At 47.1% G+C, this 25,269-nt stretch overlaps 1 protein-coding gene across 2 annotated transcripts in view; it reads left to right on the forward strand.

Annotated features, from left to right (window-relative positions):
• Nucleotides 1-25,269, forward strand: part of SF3B1 (splicing factor 3b subunit 1) — a 203,636-nt gene that overhangs the window by 26,312 nt on the left and 152,055 nt on the right. For both annotated transcript variants that reach the window (XM_040441882.1, XM_040441883.1), the window contains exons 3-4: nucleotides 9,522-9,617; nucleotides 23,825-23,939. In XM_040441882.1, the coding sequence (XP_040297816.1) occupies nucleotides 9,522-9,617; nucleotides 23,825-23,939 (211 nt within the window). The remainder of the gene's footprint in view (nucleotides 1-9,521; nucleotides 9,618-23,824; nucleotides 23,940-25,269) is intronic.

Raw genomic sequence — 25,269 nt, forward strand, 5'->3', positions numbered from 1 at the left:
TGGCCCCCGCCCCCATACAGTATAACGTCTCCTTGTGGCCCCCGCCCCCATACAGTATAACGTCTCCTTGTGGCCCCCGCCCCCATACAGTATAACGTCTCCTTGTGGCCCCCGCCCCCATACAGTATAACGTCATAAGTTCAGGACAAGTAGATTGAGCCCCCACTTTAGTCCTTCGACAAGTAGTTTTTTTAAATTTTATTTCCACACCCCTGTCCCCGTTATAGTGAATGGGGCCGGAGCAGACTTCCGGCAGCACGGTGCACTAGTGGCAGCATGGTTCCGGCAGGCTGTTCCCCCGCTGGAACAGCCTGCCAGAGAAGGCTGCCGCTAGTGTGAAAGTAGTCTTACCTTCTCCTTATTGACTGCAAATCCTTTACAATCTATTTTCTCATTCTCCTTTTTTATATTCTGAATACAAACTAAGGCTACTTTCACACTCGTGTTTTGTGCGGATCCGTCATGGTTCAGATAATACGACCGTCTGCATCCGTTCTGAACGGATCCATTTGTATTATCTTTAACATAGCCAAGACTGATCTGTCTTGAACACCATTGAAAGTCAACGGAGGACGGATCCGTTTTCTATTGTCAGATTGGCTCAGTTTCATCAGACGGATACCAAAATGCTGCAAGCACGGTTTTGGTTTCAGTTTCCAAAGCGAAATGGAGACTGAACTGATGCATTCTAAGCGGATCCTTTTTGCATTCAAAATGCATTAGAATGCAAACTGATCCGTTTTGGACCACTTGTAAGAGCCCTGGACGGATTTCACAAACTGAAAGCCAAAACGCTAGTGTGAAAGTAGACTTGGGCTACTTTCACACTCTAGTTTTGTGCGGATCAGTCATGGATCTGCACAAACTGGTCCGTTCAGATAATACAAATGTCTGCATCCGTTCAGAACAGATCAGTTTGTATTATCTGTAACCTATCCAAGACGGAATTTTTTTCTGGCATTTCTCTTCATATCAAATATAGCAGGAGGACTCTGCTTTATTATAAAAATACTAGACATTAAGCCCGTTAGAATAACGTGTGCTAGAACTGTAGGGCTGACACTGTTATGGGGCTGGTCTGTGGCTGACACTGTTATGGGGCTGGTCTGTGGCTGACACTGTTATGGGGCTGGTCTGTGGCTGACACTGTTATGGGGCTGGTCTGTGGCTGACACTGTTATGGGGCTGGTCTGTGGCTGACACTGTTATGGGGCTGGTCTGTGGCTGACACTGTTATGGGGCTGGTCTGTGGCTGACACTGTTATGGGGCTGGTCTGTGGCTGACACTGTTATGGGGCTGGTCTGTGGCTGACACTGTTATGGGGCTGGTCTGTGGCTGACACTGTTATGGGGCTGGTCTGTGGCTGACACTGTTATGGGGCTGGTCTGTGGCTGACACTGTTATGGGGCTGGTCTGTGGCTGACACTGTTATGGGGCTGGTCTGTGGCTGACACTGTTATGGGGCTGGTCTGTGGCTGACACTGTTATGGGGCTGGTCTGTGGCTGACACTGTTATGGGGCTGGTCTGTGGCTGACACTGTTATGGGGCTGGTCTGTGGCTGACACTGTTATGGGGCTGGTCTGTGGCTGACACTGTTATGGGGCTGGTCTGTGGCTGACACTGTTATGGGGCTGGTCTGTGGCTGACACTGTTATGGGGCTGGTCTGTGGCTGACACTGTTATGGGGCTGGTCTGTGGCTGACACTGTTATGGGGCTGGTCTGTGGCTGACACTGTTATGGGGCTGGTCTGTGGCTGACACTGTTATGGGGCTGGTCTGTGGCTGACACTGTTATGGGGCTGGTCTGTGGCTGACACTGTTATGGGGCTGGTCTGTGGCTGACACTGTTATGGGGCTGGTCTGTGGCTGACACTGTTATGGGGCTGGTCTGTGGCTGACACTGTTATGGGGCTGGTCTGTGGCTGACACTGTTATGGGGCTGGTCTGTGGCTGACACTGTTATGGGGCTGGTCTGTGGCTGACACTGTTATGGGGCTGGTCTGTGGCTGACACTGTTATGGGGCTGGTCTGTGGCTGACACTGTTATGGGGCTGGTCTGTGGCTGACACTGTTATGGGGCTGGTCTGTGGCTGACACTGTTATGGGGCTGGTCTGTGGCTGACACTGTTATGGGGCTGGTCTGTGGCTGACACTGTTATGGGGCTGGTCTGTGGCTGACACTGTTATGGGGCTGGTCTGTGGCTGACACTGTTATGGGGCTGGTCTGTGGCTGACACTGTTATGGGGCTGGTCTGTGGCTGACACTGTTATGGGGCTGGTCTGTGGCTGACACTGTTATGGGGCTGGTCTGTGGCTGACACTGTTATGGGGCTGGTCTGTGGCTGACACTAGTATCTTATGCTATGTGTCATCCACAGATCCACCCCCCCCCCCCCCCTCCCATAACAGTGTCACTGTTTAGTGTGAATGTAATGGCAGCAGGGCCCGGTGCAGTCACTGTATTGCATTGGCCCCGCTCAGAGTAGTAATACTTTGAATAACTGTAATAATAATAACGATCTTCACTAATTCACTTACTACATGGGGAGGCAGGAGGCCAGGCGGGCGGCCAGGGACTGGCAGCGTAACTCACTACGTCATGCGCCTGCGCCGCCTGCTTCATTCATGCAGTGGGCGGAGCAGGGGCGTCACTTAGTGAGTTACGCTACCAGTGCCGGAGCCGCCCGCCAGGCCTCCTGCCTCACCATGTAGTAAGTGAGCGGGGCCGGTGCAATACAGTGACTGCCCTCCGCTGCCATTACAATAGGATGCTGCACATGTAGTGTCCGTGGAGTGTGTGCCGATTGAAGCGGCGTCTGGCCGCACTGCACGTGTGGGGAAGTGGGCGCATGCGCAGTGCGGCATTATGAGTAAGATAGCTGGTTCTCAGTGTGGACGGCTCCCCGGGATCTGTGACGGCTGCGCTGTCCCATGTGCTCCGGGTAGAGTATAACTCTGAAAGCCGCTGTGCCCGGCTCCCGGCGTCCTCCTCCCTGAGCGCTGCTGTCCTTCCGCTGTGCCCCCGAGCCGGGCTCTGCGACCTGGATTGGCCTGTGTGTGTGTGTGTGTGTGTGTGTGTGTGTGTGTGTGTGTCCGCTGCGCACTTGTATAATCGGCACACACGCACGGACACCTGCCCTGGGCATGTACACAGGGCTTTTATTAGTATAGATAATATTTTCTCTTACTGTAATACTGACTTATGTAGCTGTAATATACGTCACTGGCACTGACTTTTGGCTGAGACTGCAGGCACTGACTGGTGGTGCTGAGACTGGGCACTGACTGGTGCCTGAGATGGCTAGCACGGACTGGTGGTGCTGAGACTGCCACTGACTGGTAGTGCTGATACTGCTGGCACTGACTGGTGGTGCTGAGACTGGGCACTGACTGGTGCCTGAGATGGCTAGCACGGACTGGTGGTGCTGAGACTGCAGCTGGTGGCTGAGACGACTGGCAGTGCCACGTGGTGCTGAGACTGCTGGCGCGTTTTGATGTCCGCCTGGCGGTGCGGAGCCGAACGGATCCGTCCTGACTTGGAATGTCCCCCCCCTCCCTCCCTCCCTAGTATTAAAAGCATTGGTGGCCAGTGCGGCCCCCCTCCCTCCCTCCCCAGTATTAAAAGCAATATTTGGCCAGTGCAGTCCCCCCCCTCCCTCCCCAGTATTAAAAGCATTGGTGGCCAGTGTGGCCCCCCCCCCCCCTCCCAGTATTTAAAGCATTGGTGGCCAGTGGCTTCCTGGCTGCCATGGTTACCGATCGGAGCCCCAGCGATTAAACTGGGACTCAGTTCGGAACTCTCCGCTGCCACCAATGATGGGGGGGGGGGGGGGTGATTTTAATTAGGAGGGGGGGAGGGCGAGGGGAGGCCGCACCGGCCACCAATGAATTTAATACTGGGGGGGAGGGGGGTCTGGCCCCCTGCTGCCTGGCAGCACCTGATCTCTTACAGGGGGCTATGATACGCACAATTAACCCCTGAGGGGTTAATTGTGCGGATCACAGCCCCCTGTAAGAGATCGGGTGCTGCCAGGCAGCAGGGGGCTGTTACGTACACAGTTCTTAGTATATTTTAACTTGAAGCGTCCCCATCACCATGGGAACGCCTCTGTTAAAATATACTGTCGGATCTGAGTTTTCGCGCTCTAACTCAAATCTGATGGTATATTCTAACAGAGGCGTTCCCATGGTGATGGGGACGCTTCAAGTTAAAATATACCATCGGATTGGAGAAAACTCTGATGGTATATAATCAGCACTTGCGCACCGCGCTGCGTGTGTGCTGATTGGTTTGTGCACTGCGCATGCACACTTAACTAATCGGCACGGACGCCACGTACACAGGGCTTTTATTAGTATAGATTGCATATTGAAGATATATTTTATTGAAGATTGTAGCAGAATTTATAGGAAAATAGCATTATACTTAAAGCTTAGATGTTAGTCTTGTCGTGCCATCCTTAAAGGGGTTTTGCCATCACAGACAATGGGGGCATATCGCTAGGATATGCCCCCATTGTCTAATAGGTGTGGGTCCCACCTTTGGGACTCGCACCTGCACTGAGAACGGAGCGGGGAAAGCAGTGGAGGGCACCCTTCATTTATTTCCATAGGGCCACCGATTTCCGTCTTCCCCATAAAAATGAATGAGAGCAGGGGCCGCGCATGCGTTGTGCGTTCCCACTCACTTTTACGGGAGCAGTGGGGAGCAGCGCTTTGTGGTGGCTGGACCTCAGGATCCTACAGCCACAACTCTCTCCCCGCTCCGTTCTCGTTGTAGGTACGGGTCCCAGAAGAGGGACTCGCACCCATCGGACAATGAGGGCATATAGCTAGGATATGCCCCCCTCATTGTCTGTGATGGGAATACCCCTTTAAATGCCCCCGGCTAGGGTTGTTGCGATAACAAAATTTTGATTTGGTTTCGATACCATAAAGTATTGCGATACTCGATGCCATTCGATACCACGCAAAAAAATACCAAAAAAGCCTCTTTTTTTTCCACCTTACATTACAAAAATTGCAACACCAAGCGATCAAAAAGGCGTATGCCCCCCCCCCAAATTAGTACCAATCAAACTGTCATCTCATCCCGCAAAAATGATACCCTACCTAACAATCTATCAAAAATAAAAAAGCCATCACTCTCAGACAATGGAGACACTAAAATATGATTAATTTTTTTGCTTAAAAACTGCTATTGTGCTAAAGTGAAATAAATAAAAACAAGACATTAAGTATTGCTGCGTCAGTAACAACCTGCTCTATAAAAATATCACATGACCTAACCACACAGATGAACACCATAAAAAATTTAATGGTGTCAAAGCCAAAAAGTGTAATACCAAGCGATCAAAAAGTCATATGCACCCTAAAATAGTACCAATCAAACTGTCATCTCATACCGAAAAAAAAATTTGCCCCTACATAAAACAGCCGCTGAAAATTTAAAAACTATGGCTTTCAGAATATGTAGACACTAAAAATGTTTTTTAAAAAAATGCTTTATGTAAAACTGAAACAACCAAACAGTCATATTTGTCATATTTAGTATTGTCATGTCCTTAACAACCTGCTCTATAAAAATGCCACATGATCTAACCTGTCAGATGAACACTGTAAATAACAAAGAATAAAAATGGTGTCAAAACAGAATTATTATTTTTTTGTTACCTTGCATCACAAAAAGTGTAATATAGAGCGACCAAAAATCATGTGTACCCTAAAATAGTACCAACAAAACTGCCACCTAAGGCTACTTTCACACCTGCGTTCGGGTGTCCGCTCGTGAGCTCCGTTTGAAGGGGCTCACAAGCGGCCCCGAACGCATCCGTCCAGCCCTAATGCATTCTGAGTGGACGCGGATCCGCTCAGAATGCATCAGTCTGGCGGCGTTCAGCCTCCGCTCAGCAAGCGGACACCTGAACGCTTGCAGCGTTCGGGTGTCCGCCTGGCCGTGCGGAGGCAAGCGGATCCGTCCAGACTTAAAATGGAAGTCAATGGGGACGGATCCGCTTGAAGATGACACCATATCAGGGCTCCAGATGGCGACCAAAACGGTCGCCAATGCGCCTTAAAATTTGCAGATGGCGACAAGACTTTTTAGTCTTGTCGCCATTTGCGACTGTACCGCCGCGATCCTGCGCAGCCTACGTTCCCTTCACTAGCACACCGCACAGTGGAGAAGGAAGGAGTCCCTCCCTCTCCACTGTGACGCGGCCGCCACTACCACCAATGGGGATATAGCAGGGAGGAGGAGGAGGGGAGGAGCTGTCGCCACTGCGCCGCCAATGAAATGAATGTAAAACATAAGTGTCTGCAGCGGTATCGCAGACCGGGCACCCGGCCTCAATAACAGGGCAGGCGATCCGCGGCCATTAACCCCTTCAGGTGCCACAGATCGCATGCCCTGTTATTGAGGCCGGGTGCCCGGTCTGCGATACCGCTGCAGACAATTGTATGAAGGAGTCAAAGAGGACCTTTCATGGGTCCAAAGAATCTGAACTTATCAGCAGGCTGCATAGAGCGGCGCCCAGGGATCTAAGTGCACTTACTATTATTCCTGGGCGCCGCTCCGTTCGTCCGCTGTGGCCCCCGGTATTTTCAGCATTCAGAGGAAGGAGGAGGAGACGCCAGTGTCTGTCCTTCTCCCTGACAGCAGCGCTGTCCAATCACAGCACAGAACTCAGAGCCAGGGAGGTTTTTTCTCCCTGGCTCTGAGCTCTGCGCTGCGATTGGACAGCGCTGCTGTTATGGAGACGGAGAGACACTGGCGTCTCCTCCTCCTTCCTCTGAATACTGAAAATACCGGGGGCCACAGCGGACGAACGGAGCGGCGCCCAGGAATAATAGTAAGTGCACTTAGATCCCTGGGCGCCGCTCTATGCAGCCTGCTGATAAGTTCAGATTCTTTGGACCCATGAAAGGTCCTCTAGTGCGCTCTTCCAAAGCCCCCCCCCCCCCCCCATTATCACTGGCCACAAGTCATCCCCGTCTCCCTCCCATTGTTATATGGTGGCCACAGGGTCCCATCCCCTTCATTGGTGGCAGTGGCAGATTACACTGCTGGGGCTCAGATAGTTACCATGGCAGCCAGGACGCTACTGAAGCCCTGGCTGCCATGTTCAGCTCCCTGCTGCTGTGTGCACAGAGCACAGGGCAGCAGGGAGATGTGAGATCCTATTCACCCTGATAGAGCTCTATCAGGGTGAATAGCACAAGGGATGAAGAAAAGATCCAGGTTCTAGTCCCTAAGGGAAGAAATGGTTGTTAAATAAAAAGTAAAAAAAAACACAAAAATACTAAAAGTTTAAATGGCCCCCTTCCCAGTTTTACATATAAAATTTACAAACAATAAAGAACATATTACATATCGCCACGTCCCAAAAAGTGTGAGCTATTAAAATATTAAAAAATATATGCATTTTAAATTTGGCGACTAAAAAATGTAATTTGGCTCCTAAATTTTTTAGTTTAGGAGCCAATGGCTCCTGGTCATTTTTTTTTGTCTGGAGCACTGCATATGGCTAAATCTTCAAACGGATCCGTCCCCCATTGACTTTCAATGTAAAGTCTGGACGGATCCGTTCAGGCTACTTTGACACTTAAATTTTTTTTTAAACTATAATGCAGACGGATCCGTTCTGAACGGATCCAAATGTCTGCATTATAGGAGCGGATCCGTCTGAGCAGACATCAGACGGACCCGCTCTGAACGCTAGTGTGAAAGTAGCCTTATCCTGTAGTTTCCAAAATGGGGTCACTTTTTTAGTTTCTTCTCTAGGGGTGCATCAGGGGGTCTTCAAGTGTGACTTAAAATTTATCCCAGTGAAATCTGCCTTCCAAAAAACATATGGCGTTCCTTTCCTTCTGCTCCCTGCCATGTGCCTGTACAGCATTTTACGACCACATGGGGCGTTTCTGTAAACTACAGAATCGGGGTAATAAATTTAGAGTTTTGTTTGGCTGTTAACCCTTGTTAGCGGAATTTTTTTTTTTTAAATAGAAAATCTGCCAGAAAAGTGAAATTTCTCTTTTCCATTAATTCTTGTGGAACACCTAAAGGGTTAACAAAGTTTGTGAAATCAGTTTTGAATACCTTGAGGGGTGTAGTTTCTAAAATGGGGTCATTTTTGGGTGGTTTCTATTATGTAAGCCTTTCAAAGTGACTTCAGACCTGAACTGGTCCTTTAAAAAGTGGGTTTTGTAAACGTCCCCAAAAAATAAAATGGCATTCACAAAATGATTCAAACATGAAGTAGACATATTGGGAATATAAAGTAATAACTATTTTTGGAGGTATTACTATCTATTATAAAAGTAGAGAAATTGAAATTTGGAAATGTGCAAATGTTTTTAAATTTTTGGTAAATGTTGCAATTTTTATAAGAAAAAAATTTTTAACTCCATTTTACCACGGTCATGAAGTACAATATCAGAATGGCCTGGATAAGTAAAAGCGTTTTAAAGTTATTACCTCATAAAGTGATACGTCGGATTTGCAAAAAATGGCCTGGGCAGGAAGGTGAAAACTGACCCGGGGTTAAAAGGTGCATTTTACCCAGCAAAGAAAAACAAGCTCTCCTACAGGTGAATGAGAAAATAAAAAAAGTGGTCTTGAATTCTAAGTCAAAAACGGAATCGGGAAGGGGTCAATGCTGTTCTCTAAACTTTGCTATTTCATATTTATTGTGGTGCTGCCTGCTGACCTTTTTAGATTCCTTCTTTGAAAATCTATTTAAAGCTAGTTTCACTCTAGTGTTTCTATTTTCCGGTATTAAGATCCGTCAATGGGGCTCAATACCAGAAAGACGCTCTCGTTTTGTCCTCATTCATTGTCAATGGGGACAAAACGTAACTGAACAGAACTGAATGCTCCAAAATGCATTTGGTTGCGTTCCCATACCGGAGTCATGGGATGCAGAGCAAAGCTGATTTGTCATGACCCATTGCAAGTCAATGGGGACGGATCCGTTTAACTCTGACACAATAGAAAATGGATCCGTCCCCAATTGAGTTTCAGAGGAGTTCATGACTGATACGTCCTTGCTATGTTAAAGATAATACAACCGGATCCGTTCTTAACTGATGCAGATGGTTATATTATCAGTAACGGAAGCGTTTTTGCTGATCTCTGCCGGATCCAGCAGAAACACTAGTGTGAAAATAGCCTAATGTGACTAGTGCTAGTAAGGAGAAGCCTCTTCTAGTGCACCAACACCTATTGGCTATCCTGTGCAATCATAGGAAATGCTCCCCTGCCCCAATACAGTAGGATCCAGGCATGGTTAGGACTGAGCTATTTGGATACCTAAGAGACTTTATGAGAGGCAATCAAAAAGAACACCAGAAGGAGGCGCCATAACAAGTGTGTAACAGCAATATTTTTTCACTACTTCCAATTCTTTATTTTTGTGATCTAACAGTAAATTTTTGTGACACAAAACCCTTTAACTACTTTTGCATAAACATGTCAACACAAGCTCTGTTTTCATTATTTTTTTATTTATTTTTTTGCAGGATGATGATGATACTACAGCTTCATTTGGGCAGAAGAAACCAGGCTATCATGCTCCTGTTGCTTTATTGAATGACATTCCTCAGTCAGCTGAACAGGTACATTGAAATGGTTGGTTGTGGACTCCGTACTGTATTAGAATGAATGGGCTCCAATGAGCCGAAGTTAGTTATTCGCGAAGTCGCATGTGTTTTTTGTTGAATTACTTCGGTAATTGATTACACTTTAAAACTTGAAACTTAACTCTGCCTTGGTTCCAAGTGGTACCCCTGAACCAAATTTGAGTTCGGATTTAAGTTTTAAAGTAGTTTTCCACTTTAAAAATCAATTGCTGAAGTTATTTAACAAAGTCACGCGCGACTTTGCGAATAGCTATCTTTGGCTCATCGGAGCCCATGCATTCTGATACTTGTGTAGAAAGATCTCCGTACAGCATTACATACGAAGTCGCTTAGTTTATAATTTCAGATTGACATCCGAAGCTTGCTTCGCTCGTCACTAGGCATGTTTTACTTCCCCTTTTGTTTTGAAATGTTTCATGTCATGTTTTGTAGTGTTCTGTAAATGCCTATTAACCCTTAGGATACCATCGCGCGGTACCTGTACTGCGCTGGGATCTCTGTCCCGCGCGATGATCGGAGGGGGTGGTTGGGGGGTGCGTGCAGGAGCTGCCCCTGCTGTGATCTCAGATGCCAGCGCATTAACCCTTGCACGACCGTGGTCGGCACTGAGCACGGCACATGCAGTATCCTCACGGGTGCCGGTGTCCATGGGGTCCCCGAGCTGCTGTGACGGGGACCCCATGGCAGGGAAGGCAGCCAGATGCCTTCCTTAGGCATCGTGGCTGCCTTCCGGGAGAGACTGTGAGATCCAGCCCCCTGGATCTCTCAGGCAAGCAGGCTGTAAGTGTATTACAGTGGTAATACGCTTACAGCCAATGCATTACAATACAGAAGTATTGTAATGCATTGTAGAGGGGATCAGACCCCCAAAATTTGGAGTCCCAGAGTGAGACAAAAAATAAAGTTTTCAAGTAAAAAAAAAAACTAAGTCCTTTTCCCAAAATAAATAAAAAAATAAGGAAAAAAAGAAAGACATATTGGGTATCGCCGCGTTTGTATCGACCGGCTCTATAAAAATATCACATGACCTAACCCCTCAGGTGAACAGTCAAAAAAATGAAAAACTGCAAAAAAAAAATTTTTTTTGGGTCACCTTACATCACAAAAAGTGTAATACCAAGCGATCAAAAAGTCATATGTACCCCAAAATAGTGCTAATCAGTCATCTCATCCCGAAAAAATGATACCCTACCTAAGACAATCGCCCAAAAACTAAAGACTATGGAGACACTAAAACATGTTTTTTATATTTTTTTTTTTGTTTCAAAAATTTTATTTCATTGTGTGAAACTTACATAAATAAAAAAAAGTCTGCCTTGTTCACAGGAGCACAGAACTGTACACAGTACTCCATGTGTGGTCTGACCAGTGATTTGTAAAGTGGTAGGACTATGTTCTCATCACGGGCATCTATGCCCCTTTTGATGCAACCCATTATCTTATTGACCTTGGCAGTAGCTGCCTGACACTGGTTTTTACATCTTGGTTTGCTGTTCACTATAATTCCTAGGTCCTTTTCCATGTCAGTGTTACCCAGTGTTTTATCATTTAGTATGTACGGGTGACTTGCATTATGCCTTCCCATGTGCATAATCTTAAATTTATCAATGTTCAACCTCACCTACAACTTCTCTGCCCAAGCCTTCAATCTATCCAGATCCTTTTGTATCAGTATACTGTCCTCTTCAGTGTTAATTACTTTACACAGTTTAGGGTCTACTGCAAAAATTTGTATTTTACTGTGCAAGCCTTTTTACAAGATCATTAATAAATATATTGAAGAGAATAGGGCCCAGTACTGACCGCTGAGGTCGTCCACTAGTGACAGTGACCCAATCGGAGTGTGTACCATTAATAACCACCCTCTGTTTTCTATTACTGAGCCAGTTACAGGGCTCCAGATGGCGACCAAAATGGTCTCCAATGCGACATAGAATTTACAAATGGCGACAAGACTTATTAGTCTTGTCGCCATTTGCGACTAGACCCACCGCAGCTCTGCAGTTGAATACAGCGGCGGGGCATAGGAGATGATAGTTCTCTGCCCGCCGCCGAAGTTCTTCTCAGCAGCGCAGTGGAGAAGGAGTCTCTCCCGACACCGCCCCCCACCTGTGCTGCTGCAGCCGCCGCCAATAGGAATAGAGATGGGGGGAGGGGCTGTGGCCACTGCACCACCAATGAAGATAATTGACCTGTTAATACAAATACAGGAGGGGGTGCCGGAATCAAATAGCCGGCACCCGACCTCTATGACAGGGAGCTGCGATCAGCGGCAGTTGAGTTAACCCTTCAGGTGCGGTACCTGAGGGGTTAACTGCCGCTGATCGCAGGTCCCTGTCATAGAGGTCGGGTGCCAGCTATTTGATTCCGGCACCCGCCTCCAGTTTTTGTATTAACAGGTCAGTTATCTTCATTGGGGGGAAGCACACTGCGCCACAACACCCCAGTATAATAAACATTGGTGGCGCAGTCCCCCCCCGCCCCCCCCCCCAGACCCCAGTATAATAAACATTGGTGGCGCAGTGCAATTGAGGGTTAAAAAAATAAAAATGAACTCCCCTCCAATTGATCGCGTAGCTGCCGGTCTCCTGTTCTTTCTTCAGGACCTGTCAAAGGACCTGTGGTGACGTCATGGAGCTAATCACATGGTCCATTACCATGGTGATGGATCATGTGATGTACCATGTGATGAGCACAGTGATGTCACCACAGGTCCTTTGACAGGTCCTGAAGAAAGAACAGGAGACCGGCAGCTACGCGATAAATTGGAGGAGGTGAGTTCATTATTTATTAACCCTCAATTGACCACCTACTAAGCATTCTGTATTAACCGCCTAACGCAGGATCGCGTTCCGGAGGCGGCAGCCCTGCGCACAGTCACGCATATATGCGTCATCTCGCGAGACGCGAGATTTCCTGTGAACGTGCGCGGACACAGGCGCGCGCGTTCACAGGATCGGAAGGTAAGCGAGTGGATCTCCACGCGGCGATCGTTCGCTGGCAGGCTGGAGATGCGATTTTTTTTTTTTTTAAACCCCTAACAGGTATATTAGACGCTGTTTTGATAACAGCGTCTAATATACCTGGTCCTCTGGTGGTCGGTTTTGTTTGGATCGACCACCAGAGGACACAGGCAGCTCAGTAATATGTAGCACCAAACACCACTACACTACACCCCCCCTGTCACTTATTAACCCCTGATCACCCCACATAGACTCCCTGATCACCCCACATAGACTCCCTGATCACCCCACATAGACTCCCTGATCACCCCACATAGACTCCCTGATCACCCCCCTGTAAGGCTGCATTCAGATGTCCGTATGTTTTTTACGGATCCACGGATACATGGATCGGATCCGCAAAACACATACGGACATCTGAATGGAGCCTTATAGGGGGGTGATCAATGACAGGGGGGTGATCACCCCATATAGACTCCCTGATCACCCCCCTGTCATTGATCACCCCCCTGTAAGGCTCCATTCAGACATTTTTTGGGCCCAAGTTAGCGGAATTTTTTTTTTTTTTTTTTCTTACAAAGTCTCATATTCCACTAACTTGTGTCAAAAAATAAAATCTCACATGAACTCACCATACCCCTCACGGAATCGAAATGCGTAAAATTTTTTAGACCTTTATACCAGACTTCTTCTCATGCTTTAGGGCCCCTAGAATGCCAGGGCAGTATAACTACCCCACAAGTGACCCCATTTTGGAAAGAAGACACCCCAAGGTATTCCGTGAGGGGCATATTGAGTCCATGAAAGATTGAAATTTTTGTCCCAAGTTAGCGGAAAGGGAGACTTTGTGAGAAAAAAATAAATAATAAATCAATTTCCACTAACTTGTGCCAAGAAAAAAAAAATTCTACGAACTCGCCATGCCCCTCATTGAATACCTTGGGGTGTCTTCTTTCCAAAATGGGGTCACATGTGGGGTATTTATACTGCCCTGGCATTTTAGGGGCCCTAAAGCGTGAGAAGAAGTCTGGGATCCAAATGTCTAAAAATGCCCTCATAAAAGGAATGTGGGCCCCTTTGCGCATCTAGGCTGCAAAAAAGTGTCACACATCTGGTATCGTCGTACTCAGGAGAAGTTGGGCAATGTGTTTTGGGGTGTCATTTTACATATACCCATGCTGGGTGAGAGAAATATCTCTGTCAAATGCCAATTTTGTATATGGGAAAAGTATATGGGAAAACTTTTATAAAATGGGAAAAGTTGTCTCTTGCCGAGATATTTCTCTCACCCAGCATGAGTATATGTAAAAAGACACCCCAAAACACATTGCCCAACTTCTCCTGAATACGGCGATACCACATGTGTGACACTTTTTTTTTTGCAGCCTAGGTGGGAAAAGGGGCCCACATTCCAAAGAGCACCTTTAGGATTTCACAGGTAATTTTTAACACATTTTGATTTCAAACTACTTACCACACATTAGGGCCCCTAGAATGCCAGGGCAGTATAACTACCCCACAAGTGACCCCATTTTTGAAAGAAGACACCCCAAGGTATTCCGTGAGGGGCATGGCGAGTTCTAGAATTTTTTTATTTTTTGTCACAAGTTAGCGGAAAATGATGGGGTTTTTTTTTTGTTTTTTTTTTTCTTACAAAGTCTCATATTCCACTAACTTGTGACAAAAAATAAAAACTTCCATGAACTCACTATGCCCATCACAAAATACCTTGGGGTGTCTTCTTTCCAAAATGGGGTCACTTGTGGGGTAGTTATACTGCCCTGGCATTTTAGGGGCCCGAATGCGTGAAGTGGTTTGAAATCAAAATCTGTAAAAAATGGCCGGTGAAATACGAAAGGTGCTCTTTGGAATGTGGGCCCCTTTGCCCACCTAGGCTGCAATAAAGTGTCACACATCTGGTATCACCGTACTCAGGAGAAGTTGGGCAATGTGTTTTGGGGTGTCTTTTTACATATACTCATGCTGGGTGAGAGAAATATCTTGGCAAAAGACAACTTTTCCTTTTTTTTTTTTTTTTTTTTTTAATACAAAGTTGGCATTTGACCGAGATATTTATCTCGTCCAACATGGGTATATGTAAAATGACACCCCAAAACACATTGCCCAACTTCTCATGAGTACGGCAATACCAGATGTGTGACACTTTTTTGCAGCCTAGGTGGGCAAAGGGGCCCACATTCCAAAGAGCACCTTTCGGATTTCACCGGCCATTTTTTACAGATTTTGATTTCGAACTACTTCTCACGCATTCGGGCCCCTAAAATAACAGGGCAGTATAACTACCCCACAAGTGACCCCATTTTGGAAAGAAGACACCCCCAGGTATTTCATGATGGGCATAGTGAGTTCATGGAAGTTTTTATTTTTTGTCACAAGTTAGTGGAATATGAGACTTTGTAAGAAAAAAAAAATCATCATTTTCCGCTAACTTGTGACAAAAAATAAAAAGTTCTATGAACTCACTATGCCAATCAGCGAATACCTTAGGGTGTCTACTTTCCGAAATGGGGTCATTTGTGGGGGTTTTCTACTGTCTGGGCATTGTAGAACCTCAGGAAACATGACAGGTGCTCAGAAAGTCAGAGCTGCTTCAAAAAGCGGAAATTCACATTTTTGTACCATAGTTAACGCTATAACTTTTTACCCAAACCATTTTTTTTAATCAAAGACATGTAGAACAATAAATTTAGAGAAAAATATATGGATGTCGTTTTTTTTTTTGCAAAATTTTACAACTTAAAGTGAAAAATGTCATTTTTTTGCAAAAAAATCGTTAAATTTCGATTAATAACAAAAAAAGTAAAAATGTCAGCAGCAATGAGATACCACCAAATGAAAGCTCTATTAGTGAGAAGAAAAGGAGGTAAAATGGTAGTGCAGAAGTGTAAAAAGTGGCCTGGTCATTAAGGGTGTTTAAGCTAGGGGCGCTGAGGTGGTTAAAGAATGCTATTATTTTCCTTTATAACCATGTTATAAGGGAAAATAACAGTGAATAGACTTTCATCCTAGCAACCATGTGTGAAAATCGCACCGCATCCGCACTTGCTTGCGGATTCTTGCGATTTTCACGCAGCCCTATTAACTTCTGTGGCTCCTGCGTTGCGTGAAAAAAACGCACAACATAGAGCATGCTGCGATTTTTCACGCAACAGCCCATGTGAAAGGGGCCTAAGGGTAAATAGGACAAGGGTTCCAGCCCCTAAGGGGGCTAAAAAGTAAAAAAAAAAAAACACTAAGGCTACTTTCACAGTTGCGTAAGTGTGATCCGGCAAGCAGTTCTGTCGTCGGAACTGCCCGCCGGATCCGCCGATCTGGATGGTGACTGAAAGCATTTGTGAGACTCATCCGGATGCGGATCCATCTCACAAATGCATTGCAAGAACAGATCCGTCTTGCATCTTTTTACACCTTTTTACCGGTCTGCGAATGCGCAGACCGGAAGGATGGATCCGGCATTCCGGTATTTTGAATGCCGGATCGGGCACTAATACATTCCTATGGGGAAAAATGCCGGATTCGGCGTTCAGGCAAGTCCTTTTTTTTTTTTTTTTTTTTTCGTCGGAGATAAAACCGTAGCATGCTACGGTTTTATCTTTTGCCTGATCCGTCAAAATAACTGAACTGAAGACATCCTGAACGGATTACTCTCCATTCAGAATGCATGGGGATATACCTGATCAGTTCTTTTCTGGCATAGAGTTCCATCACAGGGGCTCAATACCATAAAAGAAAAACGCAAGTGTGAAAGTACCCTAATATATTAAGTTTAAATCCCCCCCCCCCCCCTTTCCCAATTTTACATATAAAATATATAAACAATAAATAAACATTACATAGCGCTGTGTCCGAAAAGTCCAAACTATTAAATTATTTAAAAAATATCTCCTATGCGGTGAGCGTAGTAACAGAAATAAATAAATAAAAACCATGCAATATTCATTGGGGGACACAGACCATGGGTATAGCTATGTCCTCTAGGAGGCGTTGACACTAGTAACAGCTGTTAACTCCTCCCCTGGCAGCTATACCCCCTCCAGCCTGGAGAGAGAGCTTCCGTTTTTTCTAGTGTCAATAGGAGGCAAGACCTCCCTGCTCTGCAGGGAAGCTCCTGAAGATTTTTTATTTTAGTTATATATATATATATATATATATATATATATATATATATATATATATATTTTTTTTTCCTTCTTCAGATGGGAAAACAGTAAACGCCTCGCCTCCCTGTTCTCCCGGGGTCGAGTTGCGCCAGTGCCGTTCACCCGCACTGCTGCCTCCCCCACAGAAGACAAATTGGACCTGGGCAGCCTCGCTCCCCTGCATCCCGCCAGCCAAGGGGTCACCCATCCAAGCCCCCCGTTTCCAGCATCCTGCCACTACGGTGCCAGTAGTTGAAGGGGTGTCCCTGCTGGACCAGAGGAGGGGTGAAGATGGCGGCAGGAAAGAGAAGAGAGGTGAGTACACTGGACTAGGTGAGTATGTTTGACCCTCTGGATTGGTCTCCCCCTCCCTCGTGGTGGCAATAGTCTGCGAACAGACAGGGCTTCAGCATAGCCCAGGACCTGCAGCCATTCCAGCACCCCTGAAGCATTCCCCTCTGGCACAGGCCGTTTGGTTGATGATTGAGTGGAGGACATAGGGGGTTAATAGTGTGCTGTATGCATTACTGGCGCGAACTAGGACCTGCCGTCTTAACATGCAGGGAGCGGAGGGCAGCTCCCGCTCCCCTACAAGGCGGCATCTACCTTTTTCTCCACTCCTTCGGGAGCAGACGCCGGGTTAACCCTCCTGGCCCTCCCTCACTCTTGGTGGTGATAGTATTCAACAACCAGGTGCATACTTATGCCCTGAAGCCATTTCCAGGATCACCCTGTCTGCCTGAGGCCATCGCCAGCTCCCCTCAAGCTATCAGCACCCCTCTTGTCTTTCCCTTCACTCCTCTTGTTGTCCATCGGCACATGGGGGGTTAATACGCCGTCCGGAGCGCACATGCAGGGAGGGGAGCGCAGGAGGCTTCTGCTCCCCTCCACCCTCTGGAGTCGCTGGATTGATAAGGGCCGGCGCCGTCCACTATTGCGGCACCTACCTCATTGCCACCCCCTTCGGGAGCGGACGCCGGTTGCGCCACTCCAGAGGTGGTTAACTGCATACTTTCGTCCGGCACCAGACGCGATATTCTTTGCCCTGGCACGCAGGGTCCAACCCCTGCCCGTTGGCTGGCACATTTACCTGCTGCTCTGTTCATGTGGCCTCCGATGCAAGGCTACCATGAGGAATCGGTGTCGGATTATATTTTCAGCGGCAGGAGAGCTCTTGCGCTCTCACTCAGGTCCCTCTGCTCTCCGCCGTGCGCTAATGCATGGACCCGATTTCCCCCGCTGCAGACCGGGAACATGCACCGGCAGACACACAGGGAAGGGAGCGAAGGAGGCTCTCCCCTATCTGTGATTCGCTGTTGTCAGGGCTCTTAGGGGGTTAATATCTTCCTAGACAGGAGTGGGGGGTGCGCTCTGGCGCGAATCCTCTCCAGGACACATTAACCCTTTCTGGCCAGCCATTGAGGGCCAGCACCAGATTATTCTGAGGATTCTATTTCAATACAGGTGCTTCCGAGTTATATAGTTAACCCCTTTCTGCGCCTCTGCCCACTTGATGTTGGGCATCCAAGTTTTGAGAAGAAAAAAAAAAAGAAATGGGGCCAGTGTCCTGTAGCGGACAAAGGAGGACATCTCATAGTTCCCAATCCCCCTCCTGGGTCGTTGGTTGATATTCCTCCACCTGCGCAGATCCAGGGAGGACAGCTGAAGTATTCCCAATCCACCCTCTGGGTCGTGTGGTTGATAGTTCTCCAGTACAGGATCTCTGGATTCCCAATCTGTCCTCCGGGCCGTTTGGTTGATAATTCGCCACCAGCGCGATCCGGTGCAGAACCTCTAAAAATTCCCATTCCACCCTCCTTGATCGTCTGGTTGATAAAATCCGTCTGTGCCATCCAGCGCAGACCCTCTGGAAGTTCCCATTCCATCCTCCAGGTGGACCTCTGGATCTTACCAATCACCCTCCCGGGTCGTTTGGTTGATGAGCACAGCCTGCGCACTCCAATGGTGGATCTCCGGACTTCCCAATCTCCCTCCGGGGTCGTTTGGTTGGTTAAGCACCGCCTGCGCAATCCGGTGAGTGTACCTCTAGAAGTTCCCATTCCACCCCCGGGTAGTTTAGTTGATAACTCCCACCGGCGAGCCTGCGACTGCCATGGACAAGATTCTGAGAGTTAAGACTGCACACAATGGGCCAGAGCAGGATATTTTACTCCTCGGTCACCTCCACACCCCCACCCTTACTCCCTATGGTCACACTCAGTCGCACCCTCCTCTCCCTGGAGAGGTTCGGTCCGAAGGGGGGGATTAGTGGTTCGGTCTCTGCCGTGATTCCGGTGCGATCTTCCAAGATGGCGTCTGAGGTAGACCGCAGTACTTGTCGTATGCTTTACCCCCTTCCTTAGGCGGAGTATTGCACTACTACTGGATGCAGTACTCCCTTGGATATTACCTCCCTCCATTGGGGTCTAACCGCACTAGAACGGTTTCAGTGCCGGCAGTAAGCGTCGTCCCCCCCCCCTTTTGATAGGTGGCGGAACTGCATTCCCACTGGGGTCAGTACTTACTGTATGCATTAGCCTCTTCCATAGGTGGTGCTATGGCATTATTCCTGGTTCAGTGTTTACTGTATGTCTTACCCCCTTACGTAGGTGGGGTATTGATACGGGACTCTCCATATGCCTTGCCCTTTCCGAAAGAGGCATACTCTCTACTTGGATTCGGTTCCTGCTAGATGCATTACTGCATTGCCACCCTTCATGGTGGCATACTTGCACTACCACTGTGCAGTGCTTGCCGTAAGCATTACCCCCTTTCATTGGTGGGATAATTGCAACATTTCCCCTTCCACAAGTGATCCACTACCGTGGGGAATGAGTACACATCTTGGATGTTGCACTTTAACTACGCCACGGCTATAGATGCCTTAGCTTCTTCAAGTGGGGCGTAGCGAGTATAGTTACACGCTGGTGCCCTGTACTCTTCTTCTAATGGTATTTCGGTGCCGCCAGTGGATACGGTGGCTGTTTCCACATTTTGTCCTTTTCCTTCGGTGCCGGTTTGGGGCAGGAATATGACAACCGCTCTTCAGGGGGTTGCCCAGCGTCACTCATGTGTCCTAGCGTCCCTATATCCATGGTCCTCCACTGTTCCAATATGTTATCCACCATTCCTGATGTGGGAAGTGGTTATGCTGGCACTCTGGTTTGTCTTTGCAGCGTGTTCTCCGCTGGTCCTAGCGTTCAGTCACTGCAGTGGGGCATCCCCTCAGGTAAGGGTTCCACCCGGACGCTGGCTTGGTGGTTGTTCCTGTTCGACGCCCTTCCCAGGTGGAGTGTTTAAAGTTAGCTCTCCTTCCCTGAGGCAGTATGGTACCATGGCTTATATCTGATTCCTCTAGTCTGCCCCTCAGTTTGTGCTGGCGGGGCACGCTGCGGCTCCTGCGGTACAGGGGACCTGGAGTAGCCATTTCATACTCTGGCTCTTCCTGCACGGCTCCTTTTGTCAGGTGACCGATTCTTCTAACGCCGGATTCGGTGGCATATGCTGCATGGCCTCCTCATTAGGCGGAGTATGGCCCCGCCACTCATCAGGTGGCTACTTCTGTGTAGTGCCAGTCTCAGATGGGGAATGGGCTTCGCCCTGCCCCCTTTTCCTTCTCTGGCTCAGGGTTCACGGTCACTTCGCAAACCTTGGTAGCTCCTACGTTACTACTTCCCCCTCAATCTACGTTGATTCAGGGTAGATGGAGGGGAAGTAGTAACGTAGGAGCTACCAAGGTTTGCGAAGTGACCGTGAACCCTGAGCCAGAGAAGGAAAAGGGGGCAGGGCGTTTTTTTTGTCTCGTTCCGGACTGACTTGGGCTGTGACCTTTTTCCACTTTCTCCTTCTACAGGTGAATCCTACCCGTTGGTCCTGGGTGTCCTACCTGTATTTACAACTACCTCTCAAGACTTGACTACTGACTGCCACGTCAGTCCGATGGTAGTCATGCCTTTTTCACTGCACATTCCGTGGCTAGACTACGAGACTCGCCACGCCAGGCGGAGCAGGGGTGCTGTCACGACTCGCCACCGTTGCTGGTTTCGTTCCTGGAACAGAACACCCCTTCTATTCTTCCTCCTCGAGGCAGGAGTATTTCTCTTCTTGGTCTGGTCGAAATTTCTGTCGAGCAGCGTTGCTACACTGTCAATACACGGAAAAAATGTGGGGGATTGAGTCAGCACAACCCGTATGTAGGTGCACATCACTATGGCGAAATACATATACAAACGGAAAATACAAATGTGATAGCACTCTGCATCCAGCATTCTGCCCTGCCTCCATGCTGGATGAGGCATTGGTGTACATTTTGGCCAAAGCGTAATAAGCCACTCACCACGTCAAGGTCGCCTCTATTGAGTGGTCCCTAACACTAGTTCCTACCTGTTCATGGGCCATGACAGCCACACAAAGTCCAGGGAATGCAGGTCAGCATGCACGCCAAGCACACTCTGCTTTTAACCCCGTCCGGTGCCATTACAGCTTTCATCGGATCCAGGGATGCAAGTGCCAACATGCACGCTGAGCCCACCATATACTTCTCCTGGAGCCAAATGGCTACTGGTAGGTTCTATATAAGCAGACTCAGTTTTATACTGACTTTAAAACCAGCCTCCAGGGCAGATTGACTGGTCAGGTGTGCATGACTCCAAGGAGATCGCCACGCCTCCAATATATACTACAAAGAAAAAATGTGGGGGATTGAGTCAGCACAACCCGTATGTAGGTGCAGAATGCTGGATGCAGAGTGCTATCACATTTGTATTTTCCGTTTGTATATGTATTTCGCCATAGTGATGTGCACCTACATACGGGTTTTGCTGACTCAATCCCCCACATTTTTTCTTTGTAGTATATATTGGAGGCGTGGCGATCTCCTTGGAGTCATGCACACCTGACCAGTCAATCTGCCCTGGAGGCTGGTTTTAAAGTCAGTATAAAACTGAGTCTGCTTATATAGAACCTACCAGTAGCCATTTGGCTCCAGGAGAAGTATATGGTGGGCTCAGCGTGCATGTTGGCACTTGCATCCCTGGATCCGATGAAAGCTGTAATGGCACCGGACGGGGTTAAAAGCAGAGTGTGCTTGGCGTGCATGCTGACCTGCATTCCCTGGACTTTGTGTGGCTGTCATGGCCCATGAACAGGTAGGAACTAGTGTTAGGGACCACTCAATAGAGGCGACCTTGACGTGGTGAGTGGCTTATTACGCTTTGGCCAAAATGTACACCAATGCCTCATCCAGCATGGAGGCAGGGCAGAATGCTGGATGCAGAGTGCTATCACATTTGTATTTTCCGACTGTCAATACACGGTCGCTGACGTAACTCCTCACCGCCAGTGATTCTCATATAGTCTCTACTTCTACCTATCCAATGTATTGATTCCTTAGCTTGCGGTTGGACACGCCTCATTCAGGTGTTTTTTTTCTTCTTGATAGTTTATCAGCCGACTTCTCAGTCTCTCCACAAGCCTGAGGCTTGAGGGACTTAGGTTGACCAATTACAGTTTCCGGAATTCCCCCCCCCCTTGAACCCTTGCGGGAGATGTCTCTGACTCTGGTCCTGGAATGTAGTTTTTTTTCTTGTGACTATCACATCCATCAGACGGGTGTCCGGGTTGGGGCGCTCTTTTGCAGAGAACCTTTCTGGGTCTTCACAGGGATAAGCGGTCCTCCGACCCGTTCATTCCTTCTCCCGATGGTAGTCTCTGATTTCCATTTCAATGAAGAAATTGTCCTTCCATCACCGTGTCCCTCCCCTTCACACCCTAGGGAACGGGAGTTGCACCATTTGGAAGTTGTCAGGGCTCTGACTATTTGCCAGCCTCCAGTTCCTTCCGGCGTACGGGCTCCTCATTTTTGTCGTCCGGGAGGGTCCTCGCAAGGCATTGGCGGCCTCCAGGGTGGCAATTGCACGTCTGCAATTGCTGAAGCATACTGCACCTGGGGCAGGGTTCCGCCCTTTGGTGTCATGGTCACTCCACCAGAGCGGGCGCTCTTGGGCTCAGAGGATTCAAGGTTCGGCTGCGCAGTTGTGCAAGGTGGCTACTGACCTCCTTACGCACATTCACAAAAATTTGCCAGGTGCTTACTTATGCATCGGTGGGCGCTGCCTTGGGCCACATGGTCTTGCAGGCGGCAGTTCTTAGTTCCCTGCAGGGGCACTTGTTCCATGTGTCTGTGGTTTTCTTTCCCTGTGGACTGCTCTCGGACGTTTCATGGTCTCTGTGTCCCCCAATGAATATGGGTGAGAAAACAAGATTTTTGTATAACTTGCCAGTAAAATCTTTCTCGCTCTTCATTGGGGGACACAGTACCCACCCAGTATTGTTGTTCACAGTTTTTTCGTTGGTTTACTTGCTTCTCCTACTGCTTCTCACAAACTGAAGCTCTCTCTCCAGGCTGGAGGGGGGTATAGCTGCCAGGGGAGGAGCTAACAGCTTTTACTAGTGTCAATGCCTCCTAGGGGCATAGCTATACCCATGGTCTCTGTGTCCCCCAATGAAGAGCGAGAAAGAGATTTTACTGGTAAGTTATACAAAAATCAATTTTTTTTAATTTTTTTTAGTCACCTTGTCACCCCAAAAAATAGGATAGAACTGTTCTATTATGGGCCGAACATTTTATAAAATGCAAAATGCACGCAGCCTTTTTTTTTGCGTGGTATTGAGTATCGCAATACTTTTTTTTTTTTTTTTTGTGACGAAAGCGAATCAAAATGTTGGTATAGAAACAACCCTACGCCGATCTGATCGGCGTAGCGTTGTCACGATACCAAAATTTTGATTCGGTTTCGATTTGGCGACTAATAACTTAATTTGGCTCCTAAATTTTTCAGTTCAGGAGCCAATGGCTACTAGGTAGTTTTTTTTAGTCTGGAGCACGGAGTTACTTACCCACATACAGACATTTTCTCCCAGTCCATTCTGATTTTATATACTAAACTTTTATGCGGTACAGTGTCAAATGCTTGGCGAATCCATTGATTCGCCACTGTCAAGTCTTTTTAAATAAAAGTACTTTTTATTCTATAATCCCCCTTTTTGTTTACTTTTCCAGTATGATCCATTTGCTGAACACAGGCCACAGAAGATTGCAGACCGAGAAGATGAATATAAAAAGTACAGAAGAACAATGATTATATCTCCAGAGCGGCTTGACCCTTTTGCAGATGGTATTTGAGTTTAAACTACTTTTTTCTCTTGCTTTGACAATTTGAATTTTATGCAGATGCATACAAAATAAAATGCATTCCTATGTATTTATTGTTGGGGTATAATTTCTATTGGCTTTGTGATACAAGTTAACATTAGAAGTGTATACAAATTCAATATCTAACTTGTATGATGGTTAAACTGCTTGCTTTTTCTGTTACTGTAAAAAAAACTATGGTTCTAAAGGTTGCCTCACATGCACCTTGATGGCCAATTCTAAAAATGCACTTTTGTCTGAAAAAGATAAACCAAGCAATGTTGTGATTGCAAAAAAAGCATTATCTAGTAGGTAGCAGGTAGGAACAGTATCACATTGGTTATCTACCTTGTGCCAGATTTGTAGCCTGCAGTTGTGTACTTTTTTTGAAGACCCTTAAAGGTAACCTGTCACCAGTTTTATGGTGTCCTAACTAAGGGCAACATAAATAAGTGATTGATTCTCTTAGCACAATGCTGGGTCACTTTCTTTAATTGACCCAGTCAATCTGCCAACATCTTGTATTGAAAAGCTCCAGCTGATAATGATGAGTTATGAATATTCATGAGCTCCTGACTCCCCGCCCAACTGCTGCTGAATGACAGTTTCCATATGAATCAGCAGCAGATGGGCAGGGGAGTGGCTATAGCTCTGAATTAAATATACGCTGGACTCAATGACATCATGCTGGACTCCAATCAGCTCATTAGCATGCGGCATCTTTGTGTGTATATTATGAGATAACCATCTGTCACACCAGTAAGTGAATACATCTAAGGCACTTTTTAGTAGTTAATGATTGTATATAATTAGTTAGATTATAATCAAATATCCACATGACAGGTTCCCTTTAAAGCAAGACTGGCATTTTAGTTGTTGCCAGCTTTTGTAGTTTATGCATGTCTTGACTGTGGTTTAGCATTTCACTATTGGTAATAAGCATGCAGGTTTATTTTCCTTGAATTACAACCTGCATGAAACAGGAGCGAGATTTACTTTGTTTTACAAAAATGTAAATGCTAAACAATGTTTGTTAGACTTCACTAGTATAAATAAACAGAGATAGCAAATCGAAATAGACCACCTTAATTGTACAGCAAAAGTAGGATGATCAATATAAAACGTAACCTTTAATAATTGGCCCCAATATAAAATTGATAATCCAAATATAAACACACAATACAACATTGGAGCATAGGTAGGTCACCCCACAAATGATTGTAACACTGGGTGGCCAAAATCATTCTAGATAAATATGAAAAGTGCACCAAAACTGTAACCGATGGTTCTACCGCTCCAATGGTTACGTTCCT

This window comes from Bufo bufo, chromosome 7 (genome assembly GCF_905171765.1).
Source record: "Bufo bufo chromosome 7, aBufBuf1.1, whole genome shotgun sequence".
Classification (NCBI taxonomy): domain Eukaryota; kingdom Metazoa; phylum Chordata; class Amphibia; order Anura; family Bufonidae; genus Bufo; species Bufo bufo.